Genomic DNA, 15373 nt, shown 5'->3' on the forward strand with positions numbered 1-15373 from the left:
GCCTGAAGGCCAGGTGAAGTCCTCTTTTGAGAGAGGTACTTCAAACCTTATCTTCCAGAAGCGAAGAGGCTTCTTGGCGCCGGACATTAGGAAGGAAGACACTCTTGTCGCTGGATATAAGTGAGAGTAGAAACAAGCTTGACGTTGGAGAAATGTTAAGATCCAGTGGAAGGGTCCTGTGAAGACCAAGTGTGTGAGCGTCATTCTCCCACTCCATGACTTCGTTGTCATTGAACTCTCCTTTGTCGAAACGAGATTCTACTGCAACTTTTGAAAATAAAAAATTCTCACAAAGGAGGCTGTGGAGAGATGTTAGTTGTTGAAGAAAATAATTTATAGCAGTGAGGCATATATAGACTATATTTTCAAGAGTGAAGATGAAAAGTTTTTTGAAATTGGTGCCTAAAATCTTTTTGAAGAAAAATTTCACGTCCGCCGTCACTGTAGAGGACAGAAGCTTCAAAAAGTAATACAAATCATTGCTATTTGTCAAATCAATGAGATTTTCAAGATTTTCATTTCAGAGACAAAAAGAGTTGGAAAGACGCTGAGTAAAGAATCAGAACAAGTTAAAACAATTTTTAAATCCTCTCAAAAGTACTTGTCCTTCACGGATATTTCATTTTCCAACAATCAGTTAAAGTTTTTGAAAAATACTGATCAGTTAGAGAAAGTCTTTTGAAGACTATCAAGAACTCATAACTGAATTAACTGATATACACATGGTAAGTTGAAGATACTTACTAATCGACTGATCATTCTAGTCAGTCGATACCACTATTTCTGGTTGACTTATAAGAATAAGTTTCCCCTCAGATGTAGACTTATCTTCTTTGATCGCCACGTCATCAGTTGAGAAACACCAGTTGACAGAGCAACAGTCATCGTGACTGTAGTTGAGATCTTCAAGATCAGCATCATTCTTCGGGATTGATAAGGTCGATCCTTCCACAAAGATCATTGAACCTTTCTTCAAGAAGAGCTTTGATCAGCAAGTCTGTTCTCTGAACTGTGGTCGGAATCCATTCAACAGAGATATTTTTCCTTTCTACATGATCACAAATGAAGTGATGTCGGATTGTGATATACTTGACTCTTGTGTGATGAACTAGATTCTGTGAGATTGCAATAGCACTGGAGCTGTCGCAATAAATTGGGACTTCATTTTCTTCGATCCCATAGTCCTTCAGTTGTTGGACTAGCCATAGGAGTTGTGAACAACAACTTCATGCAGCAACGTATTCAGCTTCAGTTGCAGAAGTGGCGACTCAAATTTGCTTCTTTGAAAACCAAGAGATAAGCTTGTTGCCTAGGAATTGACAAGTTCCCGAAGTTGATTTGCTATCAATTTTGCATCCTGCAAAATTTGAGTCTGAGTATTCGGTGAGCTTGAAGTCGTCGTCTGCTGGATACCACAACCCTAAGTTGGGTGTGCCTTTGAGATATCGTAAAATTTGTTTTACTGCATCCATACGAGCTTCCTTTGGATTTGACTGATATCTTGCACAAACCTCGACTGCATACGGGATATCTAGTCTACTAGCAGTCAAATAGAGTGATGATCCAATGATTTCTCTGTATTTGGTTGAAGATACAGATTTTGCTTCCGATCCTGGATCCATCTTCGAGTTTGTGTTCATTCGAATCTTGACTAATTTCATATGCTGAATACCAAACTTGGTGATCAGTTCTTTGGCGTACTTTGACTGATTGATCAGTCTTCCTTCATTGGTCTGCTTGACCTGTAATCCAAGAAAGAAATTCATTGCTCCCATCATTGACATTTGAAATTTCTTAGTCATAATGTCAGCAAACTTCTTGCACATGCGTTCGGATTTGGATCCGAAGATTATGTCATCGACATAAATTTGAACAAGTTGGAGATCTTTTCCTTCTTTTAGAGTTAACAAGGTTCTGTCAACTGATCCTTTCTTGAATCCTTGTTCAACTAGATACTCAGAGAGAGTATCATACCATGCTCTTGGAGCTTGCTTTAATCCATAGAGCTCTTTCTTCAGCTTGTACACCTTTTTTGGTCCAGCAACCTCAAAACCCGAAGGTTGTTCCACATTGTTGGGAACCTTGTGGATTATCCTAACCCTTATTTTGATGATACCAAAAATCATAGGACTTAATTGTAATAGACTAGAATTGTTTTGAACTCAAGTGTTAGAGTTCGTTTCTAGTTTAGCTTGCGGTGTCGAAGACTGAAGACTGAAGAACGAAGGACTGAAGACTGCAGATACCAACTGAAGTATCAGTTGAAGAATCAGTTGAAGACTGATTACTTAATGCGCGCAAAGGACTGATACTAAAGTCAAGTATCAGTTGAACATTCCTCCTAGGACTGATCTTCCAACGTTCAGAGGAAGCCACGTACTCACAAAGTACAGCCGCATTAAATGCAGAGATCTCAGGATCTTATCTCTGCAGAGGTCATTCCTATCTGGTGGTTACTTTTCAGAGACGTCACATCTCCTGTCCATCAAAGAGAGCCGTTTCCACCTAGACAAGGAACCTCGAAGATTGAAGCCTCAGCCCAAATTTGAATTGCTCTCCAACGGAAGAAATCTTGAGGACGATTTACGCCAACGGATCTATTCAAGAGTTCTCCTACAAATAGCGCTCGAGGATCACTTCAACCTTCACCGATTCAACAACATAAGCTGAAGCTCTGCCGAAATTGCTACTCAGCCTTAAGCTTAAACTCCCCAAAGCTTGAATCGAAGAAGAGAATTCCAAAGCCAAAATCAGTCACTGCTGATTACACACATTCTCTTAGACCCTAGGCATATATCTGTTTACCCAGAAGCCAAAGGTCAAACTTGCTTCAAAGAACTTGTTATTTGTAAGTATAGTTGGCACTCGTTCAAACCTCCCCCCCATAAGAGTGTTTTGAGTGATTCGGAGGTTAGAAGGGTTTTCTGACTCTGAGAGTCTTAGCACGGGTTGTGTTAAGCAAGGGAAATCCGACGCGAGTGAAGCGTGGGTACTGGAGAAGGGTTTTCTTCAGTGTACGGTTGTGTGCACCCGGCAAGCACACGGTTCGGTTTGCAGTGCACCTGTTAAGAACTTGCGGAGTGGATTGTTGGTTTGATCAACCAATCGTGGATGTAGGAAAGGGTTTTTCCGAACCACGTAAAAGTCTCTGTGTTGTTTACAGTTTTCAGTTTTACATTCTTACTTGTGTTATTTCAATTGATAAAACTGAACACTGACTAACTGCAAAGAGAAACCATAACCAACAACTTGCTCCACCGAGGCTATTTTGAAACTAAGTTTAATTTCTGTTGCGTATGATATCAGTCTGACTAATCTATCTTCTGATAGTCAGGAAGAGTGTTATCGTCTCTGTTTTAGCAAACTCGACTGAAGCCCTTACTTGCATCAGTTAAGTTCCAGCAACTTAACTGATAACTCTTTACTGAAGAGCTTTCAGTATCAGTCGTCAACCCTGTTTGGTCAAAACTGATTTCAGTAAAACAGGCGTCTTTGTTTGCATGCAAAGTTTCGTTTTGATCTCTGACTGAGATCCCTCTGATTGAGGATTGATTGAAAAATAGCCCATAAGTGTATTCCCCCCCCATACACCTATTCGAGACCCTCAGGACCTAACACACATAGACTTCATCGGTGAGCACTCCATTGAGAAATGCGCACTTCACGTCCATTTAGTGTACTTTGAATCCTTTGTGAGCGGTAAAGGCTAAGAAAAGCCTGACTACTTCCAGTCTTGCAACTGGTGCAAAGGTTTCATCGTAGTCAATTCCTTATTCTTGACTGTATCCTTTGGCCAGTAGCCTTGCTTTGTTTCTCATCACGTGACCTTCTTCGTCTTTCTTATTTTTGAAAATCCATTTTAATCCAATCACTTTTGCATCGTCTGGGCGATCCACAAGTTCCCAAACTGAATTTCAATTGAATTCATTGAGTTCTTCTTGCATTGCGATGACCCATTGAGTAGATTTTCGAGCTTCTTCAATGTCTTTGGACTCTGTAGACGATAAGAAACAGCTAAAATTCTTATCTTCATTGATGCAGTTTTGGTTTATGTCATAGACGAGGTTGCACATTGATCTTCGAGTCTTCACACCGTCTGATGATTCTCCGATGATGTTATCCTTTGAGTGGAGTTCAAATCATCTTCGATATTTCTTGATTTCTTCTGGTAAGGGTGGAGGTTCTTCAGTCAGGATGGTTCTGAGTCCTTCATATGTTTCTCGAGCAGGGGAGTGTTGAAAGGGTGTTGCAGCAACAGGTTCAACTTGTTCTTCAGATGTCGGAGTTTCCCCTTGACTGATGCTATCTGTAGTAGCTCCAGTCGGACCTTCAGACCTTTGACTGATCTTCTGATACTGAAGCTTTTCAGTATCCTCTTCTTTTCCTGGTCCCTACACCAAAACTGTAGAGGGTTCGGTGCTTTTCATTTGAGTTCTGGAAATTTCAGTGTTCTCAGCAATTCTTTCAGTTTCCTATATCCTGAAATCATCAGTAGACTCGTCAAAAATAATATGTGGTGTTTCTTCCACACAAAGAGTTTGAGAGTTAAACAATCGATAAGCTTTTCTGGATCGTTCAGTTCCAGAGTATCCAAGAAAAAATCCTGGATCAACCTTCCAAAGTTTGTATGGAGTCTTTCCATGTCTTTGAGTGAGGAAGGAGCGATTTTATGTGTAGCAAGCGTTGTTGACTGCTTCAGCCCAAAACTTCAATAGGAGTTTTGATTCGGCTAGCATTGTCCTTGCTGCTTCCTTCAAAAACCTGTTTCTTCTTTCTGCTACTCCATTTTGCTGTGGAGTTCTTGCTGCAGAGGTTTGATGATCGATTCCTTGTTCTTCGCAGTAGTCACGAATAACTGCATTGAGGAATTCAGTCCCTCTATCTGATCTGATGCTGATGATGTTGATTTCTTTTTCAACGCTTAGTCTTCTCAGCAGCTTTGGCAATTCCAGCAGTGTCTCCCTTTGTTGTAGAGAAATATGACCCAAGTATATCGAGAATAGTCATCTACAACAACTAAGGTATACTACTTACCGTTGTAACTTCTGGGAGAGATTGGGCCAAACAGATCCATGTGAAGTAGTTGGAGAATCCTTTCAGAGGAGTGTTCTGTTTTTGACTTGAATGACGTCCTAGTTTGCTTTCGTCTTTGACATGCTTCACATTCTTGCTTCTTCTGGAACACAATAGAGGGTAAACCTTCTACTAGTTGATGCTTAGCAAGTTTGTTGATCGTTTTGAAGTCGAGGTGGTTGAGTCTTCTGTGCCATAGCCAGTTGAGCTCTGAGCTGCTTTTGCTGATGAGACAAGTTTCACGTGGGCTATCTTTCCATGATACGACGTAGTGAATTCATCTTTCTTGATCTTCACTGCGAATCCGCTGTCATAAAATTGACTCACAGACAACAAATTATGTTTTAGTCCTGAAACATAGCTAACATTACTGATACTGGCGTTACCCATGTCGAGTACACCATAGCCTTTTGTTTCGCCAATTGAGTTGTCTCCGAATGTAACTTTTGATCCAGCTTTCTCAACATATTAAGTGAGATATTCTTTGTAGCCCGTCATGTACTTCGAGCAGCCGCTATCCAGGTACCATATTCTGATCGAAGCTTTAACTTCTTTCTTCTTTTTGTGTTTCCTATTTTTGCCCTGCAAGGAAGAGTTAATTTAGGAACCCAATCAATGTTTGGGTCCTTTATTGTTAGTTTGTGTTCCTTTTGGAACCCATATCTGATTCAGAACTGGTCTTGGTGCTGATCTTTTGCGGTTGGTTGGTTGTCTGGCTGAAGTGGCTAGTGCTTCAGTTGGCACATGAGCTTTCTTATGTTGAGCTTTCTTCTTAGGAGCGTCGCTTTTATAGGAGCTTTGTTTGGTGAAGTATTGAGGTCTCCTTTGCTCCATTGAGTATCTCATTTGAGACACAAGAGTTGTCCTTGACTGATGGAGTCTTGACTGATGTTGTGGAATATGAGATTTGTGATGTCCAGTTGCATACTGCTTTGAATGAACTTTAGCTTGTCTGGACTTGTCACTATTTTGTCTCCATGGTTGTTGCTCTCTTCGGAACTGAACTGATTTCAGTTTCTCATTGTTCCTGTTGTTCTTCCCCTTGGATTGGTGAGGAAGACTCTGTTTCTTTGCTCTGTTGACATGTTGTTGTTTCAGTCCCGATGTTCCTTCCCTATATTTTGACTGAAATCTGCTCTCCAGTCTTCTTAGTAGGGTGAACTGGTTGGGGGCCTCCTTGGCTCGTCTGTAGCTTTGAGGAAGAGCAACATTTCTTTTTGCCATCAGTTTTCTCTTCTGAATTTTCTCCATATCACAATCCCTAGACTCTTCCGAAGTGTTGTCTTCATATATGTCAGTCACTTCCTGGATCATGATATTCTTTCCTTTATCAGAAGGAACCACTTTTCCTCCGATGTTTTCCACAAGAGCTTTTGAAGGAAAGTTGGTCATCATTGGAGATTTCATCATATAGTCCTTGACTGTTTCCTCCTATTTGTGATTGAGCCTCTTGATTTCATAAGATGCTCTATCACATTCTGATGTCGAAATTCTGAGCTTTTCTTCCAGTTGACTGTTCTCCATGATCAGTCCATCAAGACAAGTTTTATCTGGAAAGTAGATGATCGTCTGATTCTTGATTCGCTCTTCATTGATCTCTTTTTTCATTTTATGATTCTGCATCAGAAGATCTTCGAACATTTTCCTTAACTGACAGTGATCAGTCATGAGCTGATCATACTCTTCAGCTTCAGAGCTATCTCCAAATTCTGAGTAGTCTCATGTAAACAACAAGGAGTTATCAGTATAAAGAGTTTTTGAGTAAGAGTTTACCTCTGGCCCATTCATTCTGTTGTCGTAGCTGTTGTCGGCCACGCTTTCGGTGTCGTTGGCCATGAGGGCTTGACTCTCATCATTTGAGCTGGTGGAGTTGGAGGCAGATGATTCTGATGCATATTCGGAAGATCCTGCATTGTCAGCAACCATCGCTTTCTTTTTCACATATTTGCGATCTCTTCTAGCTTTCATCTCTTTCCGCTCAGACTGTGATAATTCAGGGCATTCAGATCGATAGTGCCATTTCTTCTTACATCCATAGCATTCCACATCTTTTAGATCAGTAGCGGTTGATTTCCTTTCTCCGCTTCTATCAGTGGAATATCTGGACTTGCTTTCTCTCTCTTTTCCTCTGTAGTGGTGTTTATGGAACTTCCTGTACTTGTGGAATTTGGATTCCATCTTGTTGAATCTTTCAGTCAATAGAGCATATTGACTGAAGAAGTCTTCTGGTTTGAGTTCCGTTGGTTCCTTTGACTGCTTCTAGCTTTCCTTTACTGAAACTTTCAGCACCGCTCCTTTTGAAGCTGATGGAGCATCTTCGTTTGATCCTCCAGCTTTCTTTATTTCAAGATTTCTCTGGATGTCGAACTCATTTTCCACGAGATCCGAGAAAAGCTTGTTCGTTGGGAGCTGGTTGAATCCTGGCTTGTTATGATGAGCAACTGCATAGATCTACCAATCTCCTCGCGGAAGTGCTCGTAGAATCTTTAGATTGATCTCTCGTTGACTGTATTTGTCCTTCGAGATGGATTGAACTTCGTTTAGGATCTGATTGAATCTGAGTTCCATCTCGTCGACTGATTCGTTTTTTATCATGAGAAAAGAGTCAAATTTTTGACAAGCTATTGATAACTTATTCTCCTTTATTTCCTCAGATCCGATGCACATTCCTTCTAGAATGTCCCACATCTCATTTGCAGTCCTGCACTTGATGATCTTCGTGACGTGCTTATCTAGAACTGTGCCGGAGATCATGCTTTTGGCGAGGTTGTCGAGCTCATCTTGCCTCCTTTCTTCTATGGTGAAATCAGCTTTTGATTTAATCTGGACTTCATCAAAAGGATCTCTGGTTGGGTCCAGAGGAACCTTTTTTATCACCTCGTGATGATGATGGGTCCTTTGGTAATGGCTTCCCACATTCGACAATGTTGGACGGTGAGGAAGCTCTCAAGTCGAAACTTTCATATGTCGTATTTTTCAATACTAAACATAGGTAGTGAGGATATTCTGCTGTGCTTAGTTTCCATAGAAGAAGAAAACAGAAAACAACAGATAGGAAAAGCAGTAAACACTTTTTGAAAAAGAAAAGATTTCGAGACCTTTAAAGAAAATGATCTAGTTCAGTAGAACTTGATCAAAGCAAAATTGTTCTTGCGAACAACCTGCTCTGATACCAATTGTTAGGTCCCGAGGGTCTCGAATAGGTGTATGGAGAGGGGGGGGAATACACCTATAGGCGATTTTTGAAAATGAAACTTTAAATACAAACTGACTCAACCTTTTTAGTGAAAAGAGTTTTGTCAAAACAAGGTTGACGACTGATACTGAATACTCTTTAGTAAAGAGTTATCAGTTAAGTCAAAGACTTTAACTAATACACGTAAGGCTTCAGTCGAGTTTGTTAAACAGAGAGATGTTATGAATCTTACTAACTATTTGAAGATAGATCAATTAGACTAATAACACACGCAGCGGAAAACTTTTGTTTCAAAATAGCTGTGAAATTAATCACGTTGTCAGCAGTTAAGTTTCTCTTTGTAATTAATTAGTTTTCAGTTTAAGAAAGTAGGAGCACAAGTAAGAAGGTAAATACTGAAAGCTCTAAATAACACAGTGATTTTTACGTGGTTCGGAAAACACTTCCTACATCCACGATCAATTAATCAGACCAACAACTTCATTGGGCATGTGCTTACGGGTGCACAGCAAACCGATGCGTGTGCTTACGGGTGCACAGCAAACCTGAACGTGTGCTTACGGGTGCACAACCAACCGAAACAACTGAAGAGAATATCTTCAGTGCCAACACACTGGGTTGGATTTCTCACTCCTAGCGCACGCTGGGCACTAAGATCTCACGGAGACTGGACAGTGGCCTGAACTCCTTTTCGACACAAACTCTCAAATCGGTTCGTTGAAAAGAGGTTTCAAAACTTGCCAACTAAACCACAAAGAACAACACTACAAGAATTTAGGTCATAGACTACACGAAATAGATGACATTGAACAAAGCATGTTGTGTACTAAGGTGATAGACGACGCATTTTAAATTCGCGTCGTCTATGAGCAAGGGAATAGACAACACACAGCCAAGCATGTCGTCTAATATGATAATAGACGACGTGGAACAGAGTCGTGTTGTCTATTGTGGGCGGTCATAGACGACATGCCCGAAACACGTCGTCTATTATAGAATAGACGACGTGTTTCGGGCGTGTCGTCTATGACCGCCTGAAATGTGTCATCTTTAATAATAATAGACGACATCTAAAATTGCGTCGTCTCTATCAAAATTCAGGTTTACTCAAAATCCAAATTTTCTCCCTCACGCAATATGTTCTCTTTCCCTCCCTCTCTGCCGTTTCCTTCTCCCAAATTTCTCTGGCGAGCGTCGCCGGTTCTCGTCGCCTCCGGCGCGGCGAGGCTGGCGTCTCTCTCCCCTCCTCCTTTCTTTCTTTTTCTTTCCCTTAATTTAAATTAGTAACTACCTAGGGTTTTTAAATCTTGTTCAATCCTGTTCTCCGACGAGTTCCGCCGCGCCGCCGCCGTGCTCGTCGCATCGCCACTCCTCCATCTCAGGTAAACCCCCTATCTCTCTCTCCATCTCTCACACTATATCTCCTTTGCTCTCGATCTCTCTCTGCCCTAGATCTCTCTCTGCCTCTCGCTATCTCTCTCTCTCTTTCTCCATCTCACCGTGTAATGTGATGATGCCTTTTGGTATCAGATCTTGGAATTTCATTTCCAACGCTCCACCCACCGCCGTCCAGCAACTCGTCCCGCCTCCCCACCGTCGATCCACTGCTACGCCTGGCCTCGCCGTCGCCGTCGATTGCAGCGCCTCGCCTCGCTGCGCTGCTGCGTCGTGTATTGCTGCTCCTCGCCTCGCCGCACCGTCGATTGCTACGTCTCGCCTCGCCGTCGATTGCTGCGTCTCGACACGCAACAATCTCCATCTCCATAAGCTTTCGAGGAAGGGAAGAGAGTGGGAGTCGTGGGCAGGACGGGAAGTGGGAAAACGACGTTGATCAGTGCTTTGTTTCATCTGGTTGAGCCTCACAGCGGGCGTATCCTGGTAGATGGACTTGATATATGCTGCATTGGGCTTAGAGATTTGAGGCTGAAACTCAGCATTATTCCTCAAGAGCCAACGCTGTTTAGGGGAAGTGTTAGAACAAATCTTGATCCATTAGGCCTTTACTCTGATGATGAGATATGGAAGGTACATTCTATACTAAAATTATTCATTTCAATCTCAGTTTCTTGATTAATATGTTTGATCATTGATTTATAGGCACTTGAAAAATGCCAACTGAAGTCAACAATCAGTGGAATGCCAAACTTGCTGGAGTCTTCTGGTAAGAGTAGTTGATGTTGCAAACAATGAGAGAATGTATTAAAGTAAGATTGATTAAAGTTGATGCAGTGAGTGATGAAGGGGAGAACTGGAGCATGGGGTAAAGGCAGCTCTTCTGCCTTGGAAGGGTGCTTCTGAAGAGGAACAAGATCTTAGTTCCAGACGAGGCCACCGCCTCCATTGACTCCAACACAGATGCCGTTTTGCAGAAGATAATAAGGGAGGAATTTGCTGAGTGTACCGTGATAACTGTGGCGCATCGAGTTCCAACTGTCATAGACAGTGATATGGTGATGTCGTCTATCACCTGCATATGATCTATATGAATTGGCTTTGATGAGGAATAATCTAAAAGGTTTATAGAATTGATGAGCTGCATTATCTTTGATTGTTTCACATCTTTTCCATAATTCACTGTGACCCTCCCCTGTATCACTGCTTGATTGGGTTTAATTAGATTATTAAATTCTTTGATCATGAAACTGCCAAGTATTAACCTTATTAACTGTTCCAGTTTCTGTCAATTGTCTCTTTCTGGATGCAGTTGAAAGAATATCCTGTGGAGGCTTGCAGTTTGCACCTCTCAGTTCTTGACCTGTCAAATAATTCACTGTCTGGTTTGCCTTCTGAGATTGGTAAGGTTTTGTTGATATTTTGCATCCCTTTTTTGTTGTGCCTTGCAAATGTTGGTAGCATCTTTATCTTGTCCGTGGATCTGTCTGAGTAGGACATCTGCTACTGCTTGTTACTATGATATATCTTCACGAGATACCTATTTCCTTGGGAGAGTTAGAAAACTACAGAGTCCAGCTCAAACCCTGATGACTGATTTAATCTTTTCCAGCTAGTCTAGAATTATATTATGCTGTGTTGTTTATCCCTCCACTTTCATGTTGGATGCTGTCTTTCGAGGTGGGTTGTGAAAGCCCTTTTATTCAATTTTGGAAGAAAAGTGAGGAAGTTTCGATGATGAAGGGGCACTCAATGTTGTGAGGATGCATATGCTGCTAATAGTAATTCCTGACACTTACAGTCTTACACATTCTGAAATTAAGTTGAGTTATTAGTGATTTAACAGAATGTTTGATGTGATTTCTTATTTTATCCTGCATCTACCCCCAGCTTAGCTGAAACTCATACTGTACTTTTGATTTAAAAGTAGTTTTACAAGTTTTGTTGGGAATTGTGTAAATATCTTTCATAGTTTCAGATCCATTTATACACGCTTACATGCATATGATGAGATAACATGATCTATGGTGTCAAATCTAGGCTTGATGATAACACTACGGAAACTTTTACTCGCTGGTAACCCATTGAGAACACTTCGGAGGTCAGAATCGCTTTTGTTCTGATTTTGTCCTATTGGTTTAGGTTTTGACTAAAGAACTTATTCTCATTCAGCTCACTGGTAAATGGACCTACAACTGTTCTGTTGAAGTATCTTCGAAGTAGACTCCCAAAAGATGAAGGTGAAGTTGGTTCATGGTTGTTGTTGAGGCCAAATGTTATTTGCATGAGTAGAACTATACAAACGGACACCCACAAAAACAGTTAACTTTTTCCGTGTACATTATAGATTTTCTAGCTGAATACAGAGATACAGATCCACAAATTTCGAATGATTTCCAACTTGAAATGCTGTATTATGCCTCTTGTATTTCCTATTAACCTGCTGCAACCTGGCCTATTTATGTCTAAATATTTATATCATTTTTGTATGCAGAGTCTGCAGCACCCTCAGCTGTGAAACATGACCCTTTTGCTCTGGCTGCTCAGTCATCTCTGACTTCAAAGGTAATCTCCATACTCCATAGTATAGGTAATGATATCCCAAGTTGATATTTAGTGCTGTCATGCACAAGCATCAGAACATAGTTAATGTGCTGGTGTTCTAAAATTGTGATTCTGGTAATTGAAATAATCAAAAAGGTTTTTGTAATATAGTAGTATCTCTTTAAGTGGAAATTTTGTAATATGTTAATACTTGATAATTTTCTTTAGGGGGAATTTTCTGTAACTTGAAAACCTCTGTACAATGTGTGAACCTCTATATGATTTTTTTGCCTTCTTAATATCAGTTTCAAGGGCATAAATTTGACCACCTGTTATGTGAAAGAACTTAAAGAAAATTCCTAAAATTGAAGCATAAGAAAGCTTAGATAATATGCTATGATTTTGCAAGATTGATTTCATTCATTAATTTTGCCATTTGAGTAATGTCAGGTTGATTTGCTACTGGAAAGTGGAGAATATTTCTTAAGTGATCAAACGAATCAAGCAAAGAAGTGGCAGGAGAAGCAAGTGAAACAAGCAGCTAAAGTGACTGAAACCAAAAGGAAACGAGAAGAGGCATTTTTATGATCAACAATATTTTATTGGATTTGATGTAGGATGTTTGTATGATGGATACTTTTTCAATGTAGGATGATAAAGAATATTTGAAATTAATGAATGACCTTTTTATTATTCGTGTATATATTTTAAATTATTTATTATGAATTTTTGGATTTAATAAAATATTTATTTGAAAAAATAGGAAATTTAAGTATAATTGCAAAATTAAAATAAAAATTTAAAAAATTCAACGAATAGATGACGGACGCATGCATGTCATCTATTAGCTAATAGACAACATGCGCATGCGCGTTGTCCATCAGCTAATAGACAACAAGCGCATGCACGTTGTCTATTAGGTAATAGACGACGCGCATATGCATGTTGTCTATTAGCTGATAGACAACATGCGCATGGGTAATAGACGACGCGCATACGCATGTTGTCTATTAGCTGATAGACAACGCGTATGCGCATGTCGTCTATTAGCTAATAGACGACACGCATGCACATGTTGTCTATTAGCGCCCTCAATAGACTACACCCACATATATGACATGCGATTTTCAAATAGATGACACGCTTTGCATGTTGTCTATTACCATTTTTCTTGTAGTGCAAGTTCTCTGCAGTCAGTTTTACTTAGGCTTTGGATATACAATATTTGCCTAAGTTCTAAGAGAATATATGTAATCAGCAGTGACTGATTTTGGCTTTGTGATTCTCTTCTTCGATTCAAACTTTGGGGAGGCTTGGTTTTGCTGAGTAATGAATTCGGCGGCGTTTCAGCTTGTGTAGTTGAATCGGTGAAGATTGAAGTGATCCTCGAGCGCAATTTATAGGAGACGTCTTCAATAGATCCGTTAGCGGAGATGGTCTTCAAGATTTCTTTCGTTAGAGAGTAATTTGAACTTGGGCTGAGGCTTCAATCTTCGAGGTTCCTTGTTAGGTGAGAACGACTACTTTGAGGAGCAGGAGATGGGACATCTCTAAAAAGGTAATCACCAAATGAATGGCCTCTGCAGAGAAAGGATCTGCAGAGAAAGGACGATCCTCAAATCTCTGCATTTAATGCGGCTGTACTTCTGGAGTGCGTCGCTTCCTTTAAACTTTAGAGGTTCAGTCTGAGGAAGAATGTTTAACTGATACTTGACTTTAGTATCAGTCCGCTGAATCCACGTGGCGCGCATTAAGTAATAAGTCGAAACTGATCATTCGACTGATAAGTCAAATATCATCAGTATTTGACTTTGCCTTAATCATTACATCAGTCGGCATCTTCAGTCTTCAGTTTTCAGTCCTTCGTTCTTCAATCTTCTGTCTCCAAAACATCAAACTAAAAAAAGAACTCTAACACTTTAGTTCGAACAGTTCTAGTCTATTACAAGTGAAGCCTATTGATTTTGGTATTATCAAAACTAGGAATAGAATATTTCATTATGTTCCCAACATTTATAATAATAGTCATTTTAAATTTTAACTATAGCAATATGGGCACTTTTAATTCCCTCTCTTATTAAAATATTAGTATTAATATAATTTAATTATATATTCCTAACTCATGTTAGTTGTTAGCTCAAACCATTACATGCTAATGGATTACATTTTATTTAATTTTGTTAAATAAGTTTTATTGGTAATAACTTATTAGTAAATATTTTTTTATGAGAATATTAGTGTGTGTTGGGTAAATGAATCAAGTTATTATAAACCATTTATAATTTTAAATATGTAAGTTATTAGAACGTGTGATAATCATGTATAAATATTTAAAAAATTATTATAAATTGGCTCCTCCTAGGTGAAATTTTAGTTACGTCTCTGATGATAATCAATATCAGTTTTCGAATTGAAATTGCTTGTAACAATGTAGATGAATGGTGTATGTTAAATATATAAAAGCATAAATTAAAATAAAAAAAAGCATAAATTAAAATCTACTCCCTCTGTCCCACGAAGCATGACACAATTTCCTTTTTGGTCTGTCCGACGAAGCATGACATGTTTCTAAAAATGACAAAAAATTTACCCTTTATTCACATTTTCACTTTTTCACATATCACACTTAACACACAAAATATCAATTTCTTAATTCCCGTGTCGAAAAGAAGTGTGCCATGCTTCATGGGACGGAGGGAGTAATAAACAGACTTAGAGGGTGTTTGGCTAAGCTTATTTTAAAGAACTTATAAGCTCTTGGTACTTATAAGATGTTTCAAGAGCTTATAAGATGTCATTTTTAAGAGTTTATAAGTTGTCAAAGTGTTTGGATAATTGAGCTTATAAGCTAGAGAGAGAAAATATTTTTTTAGAGAGAGAAAATCGAAGAAAAATAAACTTAAATGATATATGATGAAAATAATAAATTATAGTTGAAAAATATTTGTAAAAAGATTGTTGCATATGAGATTATAAAAAAATAAGTTGGGGTAGATAACTTATTTTTTGGGAAGCTTATAAGCTCTTGGAACTTATTTTTGGGGCTTATAAGTTGTTAAGGAGTTTATTTTGCCAAACACTTTTAAGGAGTTTATAAGCTCTTAAACAGCTGATAAGCTATTTTGAGGATCTTATAAGCTTGGCCAAACACCCTCTTAATATACAATG

At 39.3% G+C, this 15373-nt stretch overlaps 1 protein-coding gene across 1 annotated transcript; it reads left to right on the plus strand.

Annotated features, from left to right (window-relative positions):
* Positions 1-10039: 10039 nt before the first annotated feature.
* LOC131018592 (ABC transporter C family member 8-like) lies at positions 10040-10725 on the plus strand (the record flags this gene model as incomplete). Its single annotated transcript, XM_057947305.1, has 3 exons — positions 10040-10294; positions 10367-10430; positions 10499-10725. Coding segments are annotated over 3 exons (354 nt in total), but the record flags the coding sequence as incomplete, so codon positions are not given.
* Positions 10726-15373: the final 4648 nt, after the last annotated feature.

The sequence above is a fragment of the Salvia miltiorrhiza genome, chromosome 3, assembly GCF_028751815.1.
Source record: "Salvia miltiorrhiza cultivar Shanhuang (shh) chromosome 3, IMPLAD_Smil_shh, whole genome shotgun sequence".
NCBI classification, from domain to species: domain Eukaryota; kingdom Viridiplantae; phylum Streptophyta; class Magnoliopsida; order Lamiales; family Lamiaceae; genus Salvia; species Salvia miltiorrhiza.